The 21098-nt window shown below is 37.0% G+C and overlaps 2 protein-coding genes and 1 non-coding gene across 4 annotated transcripts; all 3 read right to left on the reverse strand.

The window, feature by feature from the left end:
* Positions 1–5993: 5993 nt before the first annotated feature.
* LOC100260247 (transcription factor TCP15) lies at positions 5994–7527 on the reverse strand. Its single transcript, XM_019220917.2, has one exon. The coding sequence runs from the start codon at positions 7292–7294 to the stop codon at positions 6227–6229; it is 1068 nt and encodes a 355-aa protein (XP_019076462.1). The 5' UTR covers positions 7295–7527; the 3' UTR covers positions 5994–6226.
* A 6526-nt stretch (positions 7528–14053) lies between these two features.
* On the reverse strand, positions 14054–18728 carry LOC100256809 (uncharacterized). Of its 2 annotated transcripts, none has more exons than XM_059740663.1 (8): positions 18564–18728; positions 18345–18423; positions 18232–18267; positions 17953–18090; positions 17053–17139; positions 15257–15298; positions 15094–15170; positions 14054–14453 (listed from the first exon to the last, which is right to left on the reverse strand). In XM_059740663.1, exons 2-8 carry the CDS (start codon positions 18417–18419, stop codon positions 14309–14311), a joined length of 600 nt encoding a protein of 199 aa, XP_059596646.1. In that variant the 5' UTR covers positions 18420–18423; positions 18564–18728; the 3' UTR covers positions 14054–14308. The 2 variants fall into 2 exon arrangements, with proteins under 2 accessions (XP_059596646.1, XP_059596643.1); XM_059740660.1 differs by having other exon boundaries at positions 15251–15298; positions 18564–18727.
* Positions 18729–18819: 91 nt separating this feature from the next.
* TRNAM-CAU (transfer RNA methionine (anticodon CAU)) lies at positions 18820–18891 on the reverse strand. Its single transcript has one exon. It is a non-coding gene; the product is annotated as a tRNA-Met (tRNA).
* Positions 18892–21098: the final 2207 nt, after the last annotated feature.

Here is a 21098-nt window from a genome sequence, read left to right on the forward strand (position 1 = left end):
ACTAAAAATCTGAAGATTTTCAATCTCATGATTCTCAAAGGAAAGGAAGAGGTTGAGGAGGTTGTCATTCAATTGGTTACAAACCCAAGTCAACATACAAATCAAATGTTGAATGCTATAGGTGCCACAAGTATGACCATTATTAATCAGAATGTCGACCTCATTTATCTAAAGGACATGGTGAAAAATCTAATTTTATAGAGAAGGAAGAAGAAGTATTTTTGTTGATGGTTTGTCATGCCAAGGAGGAAACCCACAAGAAACTTAGACATAGGTTATAACTACCATATGTGTGAAGACAAGTGAATGTTCTATGATTTAGATTCATGATAGTGTGAAGTTTAGTGACAACTTTAAAGTTTTTGTCATGGGAAAAGGAAAAGTAACAATCTAAACAGTGGAAATTTTGTTCAAATTATCTCTAATATTTTTTTCTTCTTCTAGATTTGAGAACAAAATTGCTTAACATTGGTCAGCTTCAAGAAAACGGATATGAAATCTCTGTCAAAGATGGAGTTTACATAATTCAAGATGAAAAATTGGGCTTAATTGATCAAGTTAACATGACAGCAAATCAAATGTTTCCACTATATCTCCACAACACTACTCATTCATACGTCTCTATGAGATTGAAGGAGCAGACATGGTTATGACACTTTTTCTATGGACATTTAAATTTTGGAGGATTGAAAACTCCACAACAAAAGAGTATGGTGACAGTTCTTTCTCAAATTAGAGTTCCTTTTCAAGTCTATGAACAATGTGTTGTTAGCAAACAACATTGAAATCAATTTCCTCAAGGGAAATCACAGAGAGCAAAGAAGGTACTAGAGTTGGTGCATTCTCACATTTGCGGGTTGATAAATCCATCTTCTAATGGAAGTAAAAAAATATATAATTACCTTCATTGATGATTATATCTAGAAAACATGGGTATATTTTTTGGAAATCAAAAGCTTTGATAGCCTTTAAAAATTTTAAAGTGCTAGTTGAGAAAGAAGTTGACAGCTTATTAAAGGTTCATTGTATAGATCGAGGTGGAGAATACAACTCACTTGAATTTGCAAATTTTTGTGAGTCTCATGGACTCAAAAGGCAACTTATTGCAACTTATATGCCTCAACAAAACGGTGTTGTGAGAAGAAGACACAATTCTAAACATGGTGCAAAGTCTTTTAACGAGGAATAACGTCCCAAAAAGTTCCTAACCAGAAGCAATTAATTGGAGCATTCATATATTGAATAAAAGTCTCACACTTGCTATTTAAAATATGACACTTGAAGAAGCATTGTTTGGGCACAAACCAGCAGTGTATCGTTTTAGAATTTTTGGGTTTGTTACATATGCTCATATTCCAGATGAGAAGAAGAGAAAATTAGACGATAAAGGAGAAAAATGCGTTTTTCTTAGTGTTAGTGACTAGTCAAAAGCTTACAAATTGTATAATCCTATCACTAAGAAAATTGTAATAAGTCGTAATATCAGCTTTGATGAAAAAAGTTTCTAGTCATGGAGTAACAATACTATTCAACGACAAATTTTGGTGAACTTTGATGAAGAAAAAGAAGATGAAAAGCAACAACAAATAGAAAACCAACAACTAGTTAGAATAGTACCAACCCCAATGGTCACTCAAAATGTTCTTGCAAATTCACAAAGCCCACTTGTCATTGAAATAGTTGCAAAACAAAGGTCCTAATGACTTAGAAAAAGACTAGCATCGATGATGGATTTTGAGGTAACTAACACTGATGAGTCAAATAAGGACCTAATTACATATTTTGCTCTATTTTCATATTGTGATCTTGTAGCTTTTGAAAATGCTATAAGAGAATTGAAATGGTGAAAGACTATGGATATTGAAGTTGCAACTATATATTGAAAGAAACAACACTTGGGAGTTGATGGAGCTTTCAAAAGGGTAAAAGACCATTGGTGTGAAATGGGTGTACAAGACAAAACTAAAGGAGAATTGTGAAGTTACAAGCACAAGGTGCATTTAGTAGCAGAAGGTTATAAACAAGAGTTTAGCACCGGCTATAAAAAAGTTTTTTGCTCCTATTCCAAGATATGACATAATCAAATTGGTGATTGCACTAACATCATGACCTTCTTGGCCTATCTTTCAATTAGACATGAAATTGACATTCCTACATGAAGATTTGGAAGAACAAATATTTATTGATCAACCTCTTGGTTATGTGAAACTTGGAAATGAGCATAAAGTGTATAAATTAAAAAGGACTCTATATGGATTAAAACAAGCTCCTTGAGCTTGGTATCGCCGTATTGATGCTTATTTTGTGAAGAAAGGTTTTTAAAAGTGTCCATATGAGTAAACACTTTTTGTTAAAACGAAAGATGAAGGAAGAATGCTCATTGTGTGTTTATATGTTAATGATCTTATATGTATTGGGAATGATAATGTAATGTTTGAAAATTTTAAGAAGTCCATGATGGTCGAATTTGATATATTCGATCTTGGAATGATGAATTATTTTCTTGATATAGAAGTAATGCAATATACAACTGGAAGTTTTATTTCTCAAAAGAAATATGTGAGAGAGATTTTAGACAAGTTTCAAATGAAGAATTGCAATTCTGATAGCACACTAATTGAAACGGGTTTGAAGCTTCTTAAATATCTCGAAAGAAGAAAAGTAAACAACACTCTTTATAAGCAAATTGTAGAAAATTGAACGAATTTGACTACAACAAGGCTTGATATAATGCATGTTTAAGTCTTATTAGTGGGTATATGGAATGCCCAAGAGAGATGCATCTTCTAGCTGCTAGGAGAACTTTTTGAAACTTACAAGGTACCATAGACCATAGGGTACTTTTCAAGAAGGGTGAAAAACCATATTTGTTTGGCTTTACTGACAATGACTATGCAAGTGATGCAAATGATAGAAAAAACATATTTGGCTACATGATTATGATGGGTTCAAGAGCTATTTCATGATCTTCAAAAAAGCAACCCATTTTTTAAGCTTATTTTATGCTATTTTTTCTTTATTGCATGTTGGGAACATTTCTAAGAGTTAGTGGTTACCCATTCTTACTTTTATGCATATAACGGTTGGGTATTAGCTCTAGTGTAGAGCAGCTAATTATAAGCCATAGAGTAATAAGGTATAGTTCATTTTTCGTACAATTTTTTTCTATCTTTTGCTTGTCTTTCTCAAATATATGACACCCCCTCAACTTATTTTCTACCTCCGCGACGGACTACAACCAATGTCTTTGTTCATGATTTCATGCTTTATTCAACTTTGCACTAAAAGCATCTAACTCCAGACTTATTAAAATAAGATAAAATAAAGCAACTACTCTATTCACGTGGCTTAACCCAAACAAAAACACACATACACACACTTGTAAACAAATAGTTTTCTAAGATGCACAGAATGGGAACATTGGGCAGGTTAATAGGCTAAAAACTCCAACTGCAAAACCTCCAAATTAAAGGGTTGACAATAAAATGGTGTTAATGGAAAAAGAAGTACTTAAATATATTCAACGTTGTAATTAATGATATAAAGGATAGAAGCTTTTTGTGCCCCATTTCTTCTTAATTAACTCTATTATGTGAGCGAGAACATTCGTTAATAATTCAATACAACTACGGCTAAAACAATAGCAAAAAGTGGAGAATTGATACTGCCTCCCGTATTTATATACGACAATGTAGTGTTACTTTTCTTAATTTGCAGGAGGAAATTTCTGTTGATCATCGAATTGAACATGTGTATTTGGTGGTTGGCTAAACATGATGAAGTTGGCATTTAAGGTCCAGGCCCACGATTTGGTTGATCTAACTGTTCCGGTATCCATCTTATCCGCTTCAATATTTCTTCTCTAGCTATCAATTAATTCAAATTTTGTTTCCACGGACAAAGAGATCAAAGATATATCGATTCAGAAAATAACTAAAACATTCATGATATTGAAACTTGAACCTGTTCATTCTATCTCGCATTTATAAACATTTCATCACATACAGAAATTCACTGCATTGCAGCTGGCAGCTGACGAGAACCACCGTAATTAATAACTACTAGGCTAGCTTAACGTATCAAGTCTACAGAATCGTAGTAGGTAGAATGCTTTAAAATCCCATAACACACAATGGATTAACTTCATTTCATTGGGTTGGATATCCAAATACGTCAGGTACTATTCAGTCTCGGTTCCTTTTCACAATTTTATGATCGTATGTATGTTCATGTATCTTATACAATTGGATTGATTTAATACAAAGTTGCAGGAGCAGCTAAGTTTATGCATCAATGCAGCAGTCTGGACCACAGTAACATCATAATGCATGTGCGATATTTAAGTAGAGATTCATACTGCTCTACACACAAACCATGTGCCTTTTGCAGTGGAATAAAAAATAAGCATCTATTTGAATATCAAAAATCATTCTTGAAAACAATTTTCTATCTTTTAGAACAGAAAATAGTTTTTTAACTTAGAAAATACCTTTATCAAACTTTGACAGAAAACCCTTTTTGTTTTCTAGAATTTGTACCGAAAATATATATGTATATATATTAATCAATTTATTTTTAATTTGTAAAGTATTTTGAGCAACAATTGAGAATACGGAGGATATAAACTTCGAGAACTTTAACATTTAATACAAGTGTATAATACTGTCATGAAAAATAAGTTGAGAAAATTGTTTTTTATATTTGAGTCGCGGAAACAATTTTATTCTTGAAAACAAATGAGAATACTTTTCAACACTAGTACTTAAAAAAACTATATTTTTGAGAAGTATTTTTGAAAACTTAGTGGAGCAGGCCTAAGACACCAAAGAAACTAACCAAAATAAAGGAGTACATGAAGACCTATGTAATTCAGTACATGCCTATTCGCAGTCAAGATCAATGAGAATGCGTTCTATACAAAAACTAGGGCAAGAACAATACTTGTAGCGGTCCCTTATTTATCATGCCCTCTACAAATGAACCCTCCTAAATTCTCATAGCATAAGTCCCAAATATAGAGAAGTGATGTGATTGGTGTTCTCAAGCAGAATGTTTCAGGTTGAAAATGCAGTTAAACTTCCAAATCAAGAAGGACAGACTTGAAATAAAGAAAAGGAAAAAAATGTGAAGGAAACACACTAGAATTTAGCCCTGAATACTCTGATCAAGAGATAACAATAATAAAAACAAATATATTGGATAACAGTTACTGTTGCTACTTGCAACAGAAGAGCCCCTTGAGCGCCAAATATATTCTTGCAGTAGAGCCAATCATTCACTGGGCCATTAGAGAGAAAGAAAGGCATCTGATGATCTTGAAATGTCCAAAAAGGCACAAATCTTGAATCACCTGGCATGGAGAAACATTCATTTTGGAGGGTTAGGATGATCCATGAACAAGGACCCAATGGATGAAGAACCTAGACAAACAACTTGGTGGGGCAAGTGGGGAGTAGGGACATCAACACCCACAATCAATCGTTACAGTGGTAGCAGGCAGCAGGCAGCAGGCAGAAGCAGCCCGTACCATATGTGAAAAAGGAGGAGGGATGATCCTGCAGGTTGTGTAGGACATGACATTGTTTTTATAGTCTCTGGTATTACCCAAATCACATATGCAGTCGCATTGGATGCATGGGAGAGATGCAGACAATCAAAAATGGAAACACCGTTTCAAAAACTGCAAGGAAGGAAGAACATTCAATTCCTTTGCTTTCACCCGCTGTCTACAGTAAACTAAATGTTTCTGAACCACACAAAGAGAAAGAAGAGAGAGAGACTGTCTCTGTCATAATGAGCTTGTAAATATATAAAACTCCGACTGCAAAACAGTAATGAACTCTAAGAATGCAATATTGCATGCAAATTCAAATCTTTCTTGAACCCAAGGATACCTCACATTTAACCTTTACAAAAATTAACAAACAAGCAGTGATAATAAAAATATATATATAGATTGTTTGATCACACTCAAAAGATCGATCAGACTTTAATCATAGCAGAAACCAGCTGCCAATACCCATGTTAATATATATATATATTCTCCTCTCAAACCCTAAAATTACTCGGTTGTTCTCACACCAAAATGGAATATGAAACTTAATTTTATGAAGCAATCAAACTGGAGCCTGTGTTGCAAATGCCGATATATATTTAGAAAGGGAAGAAAAACAAAATAAAAGCATCAAACCATACACTTGTGATTCATCTCTAGAACTGGTGAGGGCTAGCTAGTTGTATCATGTCTATGGTCTCCTCCGTTGTGGGGATGTGAAGCAGTCTGCTGCGAGTCCGGTGCCCCGTTGCCAGGAAGCGGCCTAAACGCATTGAGAGCGGCTAACATGCCCAAGTGGCCATCGGCCACGCCCCCACTTCCACCAATTCCTGAACCCAACTGCTGCCCAGGCAAGAGAGCCATTGGAGTAGGAAAATTCATAAAATGTAGCCCACTTGACATGGTCCCTCTATACATGGAGCTGTTATTAACAGAAGGAAATGTCCACACGGGATCCCCACTCATCACTTGGTTACTTGGATTAGTCACCATCCAAAACGTGGTCGGAATCTGACTATGAGTGGACGGGATAGACCCCGAACCCGACTGCAACAAGTAGTTCCCCATCTGACTATGGGACGGATCCTGCTCTGGCTGCCTCTTTCTCCCTATGGTTGCCTCGGCATCTGACACATCCAAGCAAGTCTCACGTAGCTCCGGCTTTGCCTGTAACATGGCATTCACACTACTGGAAGAAAAATTCAGAAGGGTAGAAGACGAATTCTCCGATGATAATCCAACGCCCGGTAGCACAATTCTGCGCAAAGATTCATCGATATTCCTTTCCCATTCGGTCCGGTTCCTGGCAAAGTTGGGATTATAGTAGCTAGTCCTCAGGTGGGAAGGTGCAGACATGCTAGAACCGGAGCTCCGAAGAGAGATATTCAGTGAAGTAAAATTGGCGGGAATTGTACCGGTTCCGGTGGCAGCGATGACTGCGGGCTCCGCCTGTTGTAACAACCACTCGATGGTCTCGCCGTCGGACTTGTGGCCTAATTCCCTAGTCAACTGAAACACCCTAGCGGCGCAGGTGGCAGGCATGCGGATGCGGCGCCCCCTCCCATCGACCTTAGTATGCCTATCCTTGGTGGAGGTCCTTTTAGGTGGAGGCTTCTTGGGAGGCTCCGAGATCTGTGGACCTGAATTGGATGCAGTGGATGCTACTTCATCCTTGTTTTTCTCTAGTAATTGTAATGGAAAATTAGGGCGGCGGATTCCATTTTCTCCCTCCATGATCATATAAAAATTTATTTTTATTTTTATTTTTGCCCTCAAATCGTGTAGGAGGACATGATCTGTAGATGACCCTCGACTCAATCACTTTGGTGGGTCTCTTTCTCTTTCTCTTTCTCTCTCTTGTAGAATGTATGGGAATTTCCTTTGAGATGGGAGCTGGCAGCTGAGGTGGTTTTGGCTTTGGGAGGATAAGGAAGGGAGGAGGAGGGCAAGCTTTCAGCAACAAATATCATGAGTGGGAATTATATGGTTGGCCTATGAAAAGCTTTGTATTTTTGAAAAATCCTTGCTTTTCCGACCCTCTTTTGGTCATTTGGGTTTTTCACTATTTTCTTAATATTAATATTGTTATTCTCCCTTTTTTTTTTTTTGAAAATTTTGGAGTCCTTTAATTGTGGTTGGACACTGGCTTGATTCAGACTCCACGTGCGGTGCTCTTTATCATTCAATCCGTAAAGACCCTGACCCTGGTGGGCAAAGCCCTAAGGTGAAGGGGGCGGGACCCAGTCCCCCAAGTCAAAAAACTGAAAGCCCGGTAAAGAAAAGATGATCAAGTGTGGCTCCCATCTCCTTCTTGTAATCATTGCGTTTCGCCTTTCCTCTAATCCCCTGGGCTTTGGGTTACCCACCCACTTGGATTTTTGATCTCTGTTAATTAATGTATACCCCCATTTCCATTAATTTATGGACCACAATACATAACCATGGGCATCACAATCTCATTGATGTTAACGTTGTCACATTTTACCACCTCCCCTAAAGTTAGGGGTTGAGATTTCAACTTTTTAGGGCGCCCATGGCTGGGCAAATGCTCGTACCTTGTCTCCTCCCTTTTATCATATTGAGGGTCCTCTTCCTTACCCATCACTGAAACACACCTAGGCCCTAGCCCTCCTCGCCTACTTGTGTGCCACCAAATCAACACACTTCTTCCATTCCATGTTTCCCTCCTAGGAGAATCTCATACTAATGCTACAATATATTTTTTCTTAATTGATTGCTACATAAATATGATCCCACACCTGTTTTTAATTCATTTGGGGTTTGAAAAAAGTGGATCCAACATGATATAATCACAATCACATGGGTTTACAGATTAGAATTTGATTTATAGATTTTAAGAACCAAAAAGAAAAAAATAAAATCAGAGAGACATAGTGATGAGCATAAATTATAAATAGCATGTGAGTGCGGCAATGTGTGTGGGAGAGGGGTACACACATACACAGTACATAATGAAAGTTGAACAGAGCAAATGCACATGCATCGCATGTGGCAAAGGGCCCCTAGTGTAACTTAAAAAGGAAAAAAGAGGACGCATTACAATTAAGTGACAAAGTTCAAAAAAAAAAAAAAAAAAATTTCCAACAACCAACATACCTAATCCATGAACAAACTATTTCAACCACTAATCATATGTAAATCCCAGTCAAGCCCCCCTCAGTCTCAACTTGATTATCTTAAAAAGCTTCGGCCTCTTCTTCCCCTCCAATTAAATTAGACTTAAGTTTCGACATGTACTATAAACCTCGTCCTGTCATTTCCTACACATTAGCACCCAGTTCGATTAGTACTAAACTTGATCTAGATGACACTTAAAGTCATGTCATTACCATTCCAAATGTACTTTTCAGTTTTCACCACCCACCAGGCCACCACCACCACCACCACCTTGTCTCACTCACTCAACTACACCTACATTCTATTCTGTTCCATTCTTTTCTTTTCATCAGTTCTTCCTTTTTCTCATTCGTTCCCTCCCCCTCACTGTAAATAATAATAATAATTCTAAGACCAACCCAATTATATGAAGGTCCTATCTCATGCCTGTCACTCAAGCCAACGACACAATCACGTTCCATTAGAACCGCAAGCCCACTCACAATTATTGTGCATATCAACAGCAACCCCTCCAATGCTACTGTATCTTTGGTGAATTAAAATCCTCCTTAATTTATTTTTAATTTCTTTTTAATCACCATGTGTAAGTTTATTCTAGTAGGTCTTAGGAAGAAGTGAAGAACCCATATGTAAAGGAAAATAATAACGCTATATTTATTTATTATTTCGTTATTTTTTGGCTTTGTAAAATAAAAATATAAAAAATAAAAACCCCAAATTAGTTGAGTCGAGTTGAGTGGTTGATCCCAAAATGTATGATGATGGACAAGTATGGGAAATGTGAAACAGTGACAGGCACCACCTTGAAGTGATGGGGCAATGGATGAGTTCAATGCTGGTTGAGAAATCACGTGCTCTGCCACCTATGCTGGTGAAGTGGATGGCTTACCATCCATTTTAGTTAATCATTTTAAATTTTTTGTCGGAATGTTGGTGGTTAGTGAGTTTCATGCATATCATTTTAATTTCCTCCTTATTTTAGTCAATCTGGTTGCCCATTTCCCCTTAATCCACTATTTGTTTTTCCCTTTTCTTCTTCCTTCTATACGATTCACATAATTTCGAGTCACTGCCACTGCATGGTAACGTCCATCTCTAACACCCCCTCACCTACCATCTCACATTACGTATAAATTCATTGTTAAACAACATTATCATTTTTCATTGTTTTTTCTTACGTTGTCTACAAAACGAAACTTCTTATCACACGTAACCAAAACTCCCCCCATTTTGAAGCCATAAAAAAAGAAAAAAAGAAAAGAAAATTGAGGGAGACCCATTAAAATATCGTACGTTGCAGAGAAGGATTGAGAGAGAAATGCATTTATGCATACGTCCGTGAGCAGTGACCACTGACTTTGGAGATGAGGGCCGAGTGGTCACTCCAAAGGTCTCTCCATGGTGACTTTACCTCGTATAACCGTCCAATACACTTTCTCCTTCGTACTCCCACAGCATCTTTGAATTAAAGACCCCCGACATCAGCGTAAGGACCCTCTCCACCGCATCTTTGGATCACTGGATACAAAAACACATGCATGAGAGATGAAAATTCGCCTAAAAAAAAAACAAAGAATTTCCACTAAGGGGAGTTGATTATATACAGTTTTAAGTATGATATCTGTGATAAGTCAAAGTCTAGGGTTTGACAAGTAAGACAAATATAATTGGAGGAGAGAAAGTGCTGGCCGAAAATATGGAAATTAGAAAAATGGTGATTAAGACTTAAGAGGTGTGGGTGTGGGGCGCGAGTGGTCCTGCTTGTCAACGAAATATAGGTGTATACATGGAAAGCATAGAATAGGTCCAAATGGATAGGTGAAACCCCCCAGTGTGTAGGCTCAGCCCTGTTCGACCCCTATGCTGCAACGTGTACGACCATTAACTTAGAAAAGAATTTTTCATGTATTCATGTTACAGAATCATCCCCCACAGGCCACAGCTCAACTTACGCTCCACTTTAATAGACATTTACTTACAAATGCTTTATTTTCTCTGTCGGCGATTTTTCTTTTTCCACATTCACCATCTTCTAGTCCCCAACCCAGATTTTAAATAAAAGGAATTTTTAATGGCTCAGCTGGAAACTATTATAAAGAAATGCAAGTGGGTGCAATGGTCAAATAACATATGGTGGCCAAAAAGTCTAGCAAACCCTAAAAGTATGATATCCCCACTTTTGCATGACAAGTGTAAATCGAACAATCAAAACATTTAATCGGGCTGAAATTAGGCTTGTCACTTTTGAAGGAGCCATATTAAGAATTTTTGAAAAGGGTTAAGCCAGTGGCTCATCAAAGCAGAAAACAGAGCGGAGAGTGGGGACCCAGTCACCCGGGGTCCCCGGGGTCCAGCTCTGAATTGCAAATGTCCTTCTCGAGTCCCTCTGGCGGAGTTGGTGGGTGGCCTGACAATGCCACGTCATTATCGACAGTTGGAATCTTCTTGCCTGGGCCAGCTATCACCCGCCCTACACCCCCAGCCCTAATGTCACCGCCCCACCCACCCCTTGACACGTGCCCCCTCCTTTCACACCTAGGGCTGACGCCATCCCGTCTCCTCCAAAACTGGCAGTTGAGTCACATCACCATCAGTTGCTGGCCTTTTGTGTGCAGTGTGTACCTCCTCCCCCATCTGGGCTGGGCCTCTGCACCCCCTGGGCTGGGCCTCTGAAAAGAAAATATTTTGGAGTTTAATAAGCATAATCATCGCTACATCTCATGGTGCGATTAAGTCAAATTTATTGAAAGGGAGAATAATGTGGAGGGAGTAAAAACATGATGCTTAAGAAGGGAGAAAAGGCACAGAAGAGTGTTGTAAGAAAATGAGAATCAGCTTACTTGGGGGTTGAACTGATTTACAACACTGATGTCACCATCATTAGTATGATTTAGATTTGGCAATGATTTTCATTTGATGTGAATTGGGCACCAAAGATGTCAACAATAATCCACATCACAAATTGAAAGAAGATCCAGTACCACATACCATACTAGGCAGTGGCCCACATGGCTGTTTAATTTCAAAGTAGTTACTTGGCACATGATTGACTCTACTGTTACCATTATTATTTATTTATGGCCGTCTAGTCTTCTATCTTCTCTACCTCTAAGCTGATGGCGCTACCCTAAAATGCTGTCAGCTTAGAAGCCATGTGTTGTGGAGTGCAGAAAGCAAAAAATAACCCATCAAGGGAATGGTATCAATGATTTTGGGTGTTTGTTAAAAAAGTAGTTTGGAGGATTTTTAAGGGTATTGGTGCAGGAGACAGTGAGGGGTTTGGACTGTAATGAGTTGGGGGTTTTCAAACAGGTAGTCCATATGTAGTTTTCAGAGCAGACAGTTGTATCAATTTTCTTCTGCATAATTGAGGCAACCTGATTTGAAAACATCACTTTCTATTGGAGGGAGTGACCCTGATTTGACAACTTCTTTTCACTTGTTTTCCTTTTTGTATACTCTAATTTTAATTCAGTCTTGAAGAAATATAGCGTCACATCCACCTGCTATTCTCAGTTCTACGAATCAACAATTCCTTGCTTCTCATGTTCAATTTGGACATCCCTTGAAACTTTACATTCAAGCCATGTCCTTGATGCTACTGTTATTTTCACCTTCATTCCAGTTTAGAGATTATTTGTATTTTATCCAAAATATTATGGGTACCCCGTCCCCCGTCCCCACTCGTGAATGGGAAAAATTCACGTTATTTTACATGTCTTCTGATGGTAATATGGAGAGCTTGTGTGAACTTCTGAAAACCTAGAGACGAATTCCTAACCCAAACCCCAGATTAATAGTTGCTTCCTGTAGGGGGGGTGGGTTGTGTCAAACCTCCCATCATTTGACAGCGAATTCAAAAGACAACCATTGTGATGGATATCCACTTTCTTGCATTTGAAAAGAAATACCCTAACACCCTATTTAAGGTAAGTGAGAAAATCGTTGGGATCACCATAAACAAGTATTCATAGGTAAAACCATTATAAAAGATCATATAGGAAGAGTTTTCTCAATTTGGGAAGTGACTGTGAGAGGGCTTTGCCCCATGACTAAACTTTGAATAAGTAGTTTCAATATGTGATAAGAGCAAGCAAAAACATGAATAAATTTTGGGGAAAAATGACTTGGAAATTTTGAAAATTTCTGCAGAAAATAAGGCGGAACTAGAGAAAGCAGTCATGCTAAGAAATCATGTGGGGAAACGATAAAACAGTCGTCAGCATCACATTACACGAATCATAATTCAGGCCAACGCTTTCATACCCCATTTTCTATCATCATAATAATTTGGGTTAGCTAAAGTCATCCTTTCGGCAAAGTGGGATAAGTGCTTTCTCACTTTTATAATGAAAAAAAAAAAAAAAAAAAAGAGAGAGAGAGAGAAAGAAAAAGGATAAATACAAACTGCGAGCATATGAGAGAAAGATCAAATCTCAATCTTTTATATTGCACTTTGGCAACAAGATTTCCTTTGAAAACGATGTCACCTTTTATGCTTATGTTATGCACATAGTGCAGTCTTTGTCAATGCTTTCCCAAAAAATTAAAGGAATGAATATGGTCCACCCCTCTTCACATCTTATCTTCCCCACAGTTTGCCTCAGCCCATTTTCACAACCTCACCATCTCTTTCACTCCCTGCAAAAGATACCCTGCATGGTGCCTCAAGGACTCTGAGGATGCCGCTTCCTTTTGTCGGGCACGGGACTGTTATCTGTCAGTTGCCCCAATTCTCATATGTGAGGTGGTAACTGGTAAATTGAAAGATACTCTGAATCCAAAGCTGCACGACCATTGACTACATCTCTCAAATGAGTTTGAGCTATAGTATAAAAGCAACATCCTGCACACCCATTACTGCCAGATTGACACTATGCATTCACGACCAATGTGTTCAATGGAAAGTCCCACGGAAAAATGCTGTAAAGAAAAATAATGTCAATAGAAATTAACTTCAAACAAACGATTTTTGGAAACCCCCATCTTTGAAAGACCCAAAATCAATCCACATCAACATTATTGGAGGCTGTGCTGACAGCAACAGAAAACAGGAAAACAAGAATTACTGTGACAGCATAATAACAAAGTGCTTACAAGGGCAAACATGATGGGGTCAAATTTCAAAATACAGCTAGAACAGAGTTTGATTAAGGAAGGCCCTGGTTCTGAATCAATTTCCCGTGTAGGTGAAAGGCGAAAATATAAGACTACCATTTAAGCAACTCAGACCGACACCCCACTTTCATCAATAATTTGGTTAAGATGGTTTGTAATGTATTGAACTGTAAATTGTATTATTAGGTTTATTTTTAAGAAGATTGTAGGAGGGCCATTTGCACGATAAGTTACAAGCCACACTGATGGAAAGCTAACAAATTTTACAAACTTAACAGAACAATAAGGAACAAATGTTTACATCAAGTGAGCAAAGCAGAAACAGAATACAGACATGTATGAAATGAAAACCCTTCCAAAAAGAAGCTTTAGAAAATCCAAACATTTACTTGAAGAGAACTAAATATATTCAAGATTACAGTGGGGCATACATCTGAACATTGCTTTAAAACAGTGGGGCTTCTTGTTTGCAATTATAGCTGTCCTTTTAATGCCTTCTCAAGCTGCACCAAAAAGGCTCCAGTCATTCACTTTGAAGCTAGAGACTGCCATTTTAAAAACCTCAGTCATTGGCATATGTCCAGATTGCTCAGCAGGAACAGGTAAACCAGCACCAACTGTACCAGCACTGTCACTAAAAGGGCTGCAACCACAATCACATAATTAATGGAAAAGTCATAAAATACCCATAGCCATAAATAATCTGTCAGGAAAAAAAAAAAACTACAATTTTTTTTTTTTCTCACTTTGATGACAAACTGAATTCTACTTCCCCACCCACCACCACCACCAACCCAACCTCCCAATAATAATAATAAGAATAAGAACAAAGTTGAGGCAAATTGAACAACTTAAGATTGTAGCTTTGGGTTTCTATGAAATGGTGGAACCACATGCACCTTAACTTTTCTGGTAAAGCATCCTCCCATTCTGAAGTATTCTAGTTTTTAGTTGCTTGAAATTATAAAAATTAAGATATAAATGTTCATCTTTAACAACTCAATACATGTGTAGAGCAAGCCATATACCAAGTCATACCGGATGTGCTTTTTCTACTTGCATGAGAGAGGGTGTTAGGGGGTTTGGCTTGGCAAATGTTCTTCATGCAATACAAAAGAGACCTGAATCCATATTCCATCTTTTCTTTTCTTGGAAAATCCATGCTCTCATTTAATAGAACAGAGTTACTGGTTTGTGTCCCTTGGAGATCAGTCAGATTAGAAGTTTCAACAAATTAAAAATCTGCCTGCTTTATGACCAAATGACTTATTCTTGGTACTTACTTTATTAAGATTGGCTCATATGCAGTAATTAGCACATCTGTACCAACTTCCTTGAGTCTTAAATTTGCCAAATACACCTGCACAACACAATCAATAAACTGCATTTAGCATTTCAAAACAATTTGACAACAGTGGAGAAAATATGAAAGTAACTTGCCCTCACGATATTCTGTGCCTCCCTTCCTTGCCGTCCCTTAGAAATGGCCTATCATAAGTGGCAAAAAAAGTTAGTGACAGTTAACATGCCTTGAATATTAGATGGTGCACAGGCTGTCCCTTAGAAATGGCTGACCATAAGTTGTAAAACCCGTGATATGAGCCCATTAAGATTGGGAATTCATATCCCCCTTTGATTGTTTTTCACAACAGCAACAGCTCCATTATCCATCCATGATAGCAACAATGTATTTATTTGATAATCCTTTCATTTTATAATTTTTTTTTTGATAGATAAAAGCAGAAGACCTTTCATTTTATAAAATCCTCAACATCATCTTTGAATGTAGCCAACTGTGTTTCTTAAAAAGACCATACCCTCTGCATTTTCCCATAAATCACCTAAGCAAGAAGTTCTCATGAATGATTTCCTTGGAAAGAAGGTAGACATGAATTTTGAAATGCTTTCTCTGTTGTTTTTAACTACAATGATTTCATAATATGACTAATAACTTTGGCACCCCAAAAATGAATGCGACTCCAATATTTTCTTTACTCCTATATATAAGCCATAATTGTTAAAACCCATGCCTAAGCCCAAGAGCAAGGACTTACCAACCATTATGCCTTGCTCAAGGGGCACACCTTGTCTTTTTTTTTTTCTTTCACTCCTGGAAAAATGGCATAATTTTTTTACTTGAACATATTTGATGATATTTGAGCATATGAGAAATGCTTACATGTCAAGTTTACTTTATTCTATAGAATTGCATTGCACCTTAGGTTGCAACTCACTTCACTCAGATGTGCAGCTTGAGTTCAGCCTTGCACCTAGGTCACTGGAGATCTTTGCTCCTCTATTGTGCCTTGCAGCTTTCAGGGCCCAGCTCAAATCCCTTTTATTCATCATGTGTTTTATTAGTCTTATGATCATTGATAGACAAACCAGGCAAACAAAATTCACTATCAGTAATCATACACTTCCAACGATGTAATTGGAATACCCCTGGGTTAAAGGATTTCATATTTTCATCCTTCCTCGAGTTTCTTGGTCTCCAGAATAACCTAGCTCCTACAGAGTACCTACTATTTCTACTCTTAGCTTAAACTCTCCCACATGGTCTTACTCAACTAAATTAGTTAGGTAGCTCCTTCAGCTCTCACTAATTCACCAGCATGGTTGGAAAACATACTTCTTCAGCAAATCAGGAGCCATGTAACTGTATACGCCTAACCAAGTGTAGAAAGGAAATAAAAGATCAAAGCCTTGCAAAATCTCTCTCTCTCTCTCTCTCTCTCTCGAACATTTAGTCTTACAAAGATTTTGTTCATTCTTTATTTTCATGCATCAACAGATCACACACTACCTAGAAAAATTCCATTTCACCATCCTTGGTTCCTCATAAGATTTTTTCTAATGGAAAACCCACTTCTAAGCTGTGTACTGAGAAGGAATCTTAATTTGGTTATTTCTTATTCTATTTATCATGAGTGCATAATTACTCTATTTTTGTATTACCACTCATCCATCTTAACACCTTAGTTTAGGCTGGTTTCAGCTTTGAAAATTGAGTTAATAGTTGATATTAGAAACCATATCACAGGAATGACATGCAAAATCATATTTAATAATGCAGGAAAATCAGTTTTTATTACAAATATTACTAATATTATTCCAAGAGAGTTGGATTTCAGAACTCTGAAAGATAGATAGCAGAAGAGCAAGTTGAAAGTAAAAAACAGTTGACCAAAAAGAATAAGGAAATAGTAGTTTTGGCTACATCCAATGGATGGGACATATACCATTTGGCCAACTGCAGTTGTAACGACTGCTGCCATGTTTCTATAACGCAATCCACCAGCCTCAACCACTCCCGACTGCTCAATCACCTGAAGTAAATAAAAAGCAAGATGTTAAATACAACCACCATAACTCAAAAGCTGCTGCTAAATGAAACGAAAAAAACACGGTGGAATCTCACATTTATTACATGTCACAGGGGGCTCCAAAACATTCTAAACCTTGAGATTTAATAAAATTGCCTGTTTGTTATAAACAGGAAATTACCTGTTATGATCTAAAACACCTAGCTATAGGATGCATGCCATTAAGCTATTACAGCAGAGTAAAGAATCCTGTGCTGATCCATGGCTTTGAAAAGTTCCTTAAGATGCATATTTAATGGCCTCAGCCCTCTCTACTTCAAGAAAAACATCAAAAGTCATTATATTTCTTAGAGTAGATAATGCATCTTCTTACAAAAAGATCAGAGAAATGCTATGGAATAAGAACACAATACTCTTTGCCATGCAGAAAATTTGACAGCCCTCCTCCATCTTTCATGTGGAATGCAATAATATGCTTTATTCAATCAAAATATAGGGTAATGCATTTGCTGGGAGTTTTTCGTTTATCAAATTCAACGAGAAGAATTAATATCTGACAGTCTTTTTAACTAAAAAAATCCTGGACCTAGCATCAATCATTAGTCAATAGAGAGTTGAGATGATGGGCGTTAATCTACATACATATAAAGATTTGAACATATTTTTACATAGCCCATGATTTGATCCCCCTTCTTTAGCTGGTGGGTGTAAAAATTAAATTAAAATGAAAACCAAAAGATACCGAGAGAAAAAATCAAAAGGAAGACAAGCTCACAGTTAGACAATTGAGACAAATAGAACAAACATAAAAGCTACCGTGAATCCCTCAGCATCTTGTTCTGTGGCAAGGTCCTGAAGAAACCAAACAGCACTCCCATCATCAGCCACATCTTGCTTCAAATCTAAGAGCTCAAAAACAAGGCTTTCATCTCGTGTAGGATCCACAAACGCTTCCTTTCAAAAAATAAAATAAAAATGTCAGTAATCTCATTACAACGGAAACACCAGAAACCCCCCCGCCCCCCACCCCCCCCCCCCCCCCCCCCCCCCCCCCCCCCCACCCCAAAAAAAAAAAAAAGAGTCAGAAAAGCCAACCTGATGATCAGGAACTTGACGAATGTCACTCAAATCCTGCAATTGAAACACGACTCTTTCATTGAATGGCCCATCCACATTGATAAATAAGAAAATAGAAACAACCCACCAACCTGGAACCTCCGAGGGAATGTGCTAACTATTGCGCCACCGAATAAAGGGCGTTCCGAGTAGTAATCTTCCGGCATTTTCCTAGGCAATAAGAGACGCATTTCAACAAACATCAGGCGAGCAATTAACTAATCAATGTACTCTGAAGCCTGACCAATAGAAAAAGGCGAACATTTTGCAACAGACGAGCAAAGTAGTTGTGAGGAATGGAAGAACCTTACCAGTGGTTTTAGACACAAAGATCGAGGATGAAGAATGGAGAAGATTCTTGTTTGTACTGAAGAACTCTGGGAACTTGGATGTTGGCGGTCTTATATAGGATACGAACCCCTTGTCTGCTTAACGAATACGCTAACGAAGAAAAACGGCGACGTCTCGCTTGATGACTACGCCATCAAAGTCGGATAAAAGAAAATTTGTAGCAAAACAAAAACGACGTCGTCTAACGAGGAAAGGAAACTAAAAGATTTCATTATGTATCAGAGCCAGGTTTCGATCCTGGGACCTGTGGGTTATGGGCCCACCACGCTTCCGCTGCGCCACTCTGATTTGATGTTAGAATTAGGAAATCATTAAAACTAATACTATAAAGAATGAACCTCTGTAATTCTACATCTAAATTTTTTTTTTGTCCATTAATACTTGGGGTGCGCTATCCATTCATAAGCATCACTAAAAAGTATACTTTATAAAACAATGAAATGGAATTGAAATATATGGGAATTTTCAATAACAATATAAAAGTTTTTAAATAAATAATCATAAATTTATAAAATATAAACAATAGAACTTTTTTCCTTGATTTAAAGTATTAAAACATTGAACAATGAATATTCAATAAATCTAATAACATCCCCTAAATAATAAATTCTTCTAGTCCCAACTCTCTCTAAATACATAAATAATAATATTTTAAAAATCATATATATATATTATACAATTGAATAATTTTTTATAACTTTTATTTTTCTTCATTCACTTCATTTCAAAATCATTACTTATTTGAAACCTCTTTATTTTTTTAAAACCTCTTTATTTTTTAAAGCATTAAATTTAGAGGGATTTTTATCTTTTATAACTAATAACCATCCCTTATTTGATGGAGTCATTTTGGTTTCTATGTATATTTTTAGTACATTCATTGGTTTTTGATTTTACAAGTCATAAATGCGCTTAGACTTTTATGTATTAATTTTTTTAGTAGACCCTTATTTTTAGATTTATAAATCATATTGTAGGGTAGAAACATAATTCTCTTTATAAATTAACAAATATTCTGTTAGCCCAAGGGTTCTCCTAATCAGGTTTTGATGATAACAAATTATGGTTAAATTACTAATTAGTTTGAATTGTAAAGAATCTCAGGTATTAATTTGGAAATTCATCAAAGGACTTAATGTACACAAGATCAAGATGTTTGGAAGACCTTTAATCATATGAAACAAATGTAAGATGGATGCATGGGTGCACTTAGGTTTTACATATCATTTCATGCATCTTTGAAAAACTCGGTTTATTCTTTAAAGTTACGGTTTCATTAAAACTCGACTTTTATCAAATGTACCTTAGGCAAAACGTTTCAAAATTGACATATTAATTTACCTAAAGATCTTGCCTAAGTGTTAGAAGAGAAAATACAAAAAAAGATAGGTTTTCGAGGCTAAAATGGTGAATCGGTCAAAGCACTGGCCAACCGGTTCAACCGACTAGGGTACCGATCAACTGGTTCCCTTTGCCCGGTCGAGGTCCGGTCGAGGAGTGCAAAAACACTCTCTCTCTTCCAGTAACCTTTCCTTCCCGGTCAATGTATCTTCCTTCCTAGTCGACCTCTGGTCGAGGTCTGGTCGAAGCAACAGTAACCTACCAAAGCATTAAATGCTCCAACGGCTAGTGATCCGGTTGACACCCAGCTCGATTGATTGAGGCTGCCTTTTGATTTTCTTGGCTCCCGAGTTTAGAAACCTATAAATAGAGAGTTCCACTTCATTTATGAGCAAGAGAACACCTGCATTTATTTGTCTACCTACTTGTTCTTGCCTTAAAAGCTCTCATTTCTTTCTTGGTGCATTAAAATTTTTACTTGCATATCCTTTAGTGCACCTTTGTGATTAATCCTAGCTTTGATTTGTATTTGAGCTATTATTGAACTAGGTTGAAATTCATTCTTGTAAAATTGAGTGTTAAAGCCTTCAAGTGAGTTGAATCTTAAAGAGATTGTGTAAGAGTCTATTGGAGCCAAAATCCAAGTGTAAATGAGATTAGAAGCTTGGTTGAAGCTTCAAGAGTGGAACCCTCACTCAGTTAGGAGCTTGAGGAGAGTGGATGTAGACAAAGAAGTGTTGAACCACTATAAAATTTGAGTTTGATTTCTCTAACTCTATTTCTTTATATTTGCTTCTATTGTGCTTGAATTTGTTGTATTCAAAAAGAATATTTAAAACCCAATTCACCCCCCCCCCCCTCTCTCCCTCTCTCTTGGGTGTTTTTCTCATTTAAGATTAGCCTTTATTTTCTCATATTCATTTATTGATAAATAAATAAATAAATGATTTGTGTATCAATATTAATAATCACATTAAGATAATAATTTTTTTGTCTCAAATTTTATAAGAGTTTTTCTATATTTAGGCGAATTTTAATCTGGGTTGAAAATTTGGAGATATCACGTTGAAATATTAGCAAAATATTGAATATCGGGAGGCGTTGACATGATATTAGTTGTCAAAAGTTGGTTGGAAAAAAAATTGAGAATTTCG

Source organism: Vitis vinifera, chromosome 1, assembly GCF_030704535.1.
Source record: "Vitis vinifera cultivar Pinot Noir 40024 chromosome 1, ASM3070453v1".
NCBI classification, from domain to species: Eukaryota; Viridiplantae; Streptophyta; class Magnoliopsida; order Vitales; family Vitaceae; genus Vitis; species Vitis vinifera.

Coding starts and splice junctions, on each gene's coding strand:
- LOC100260247 (XM_019220917.2), bottom strand. CDS start 7,294: ATGATCATGGAGGGAGAAAATGGAATCCGCCGCCCTAATTTTCCATTA.
- LOC100256809 (XM_059740660.1), bottom strand. CDS start 18,419: ATGCCGGAAGATTACTACTCGGAACGCCCTTTATTCGGTGGCGCAATA. Junction 18,268..18,344: donor CATTCCCTCGGAGGTTCCAG/GTTGGTGGGTTG, acceptor TTTCAATTGCAG/GATTTGAGTGACATTCGTCA. Junction 14,454..15,093: donor TATGAGCCAATCTTAATAAA/GTAAGTACCAAG, acceptor TTGTGGTTGCAG/CCCTTTTAGTGACAGTGCTG.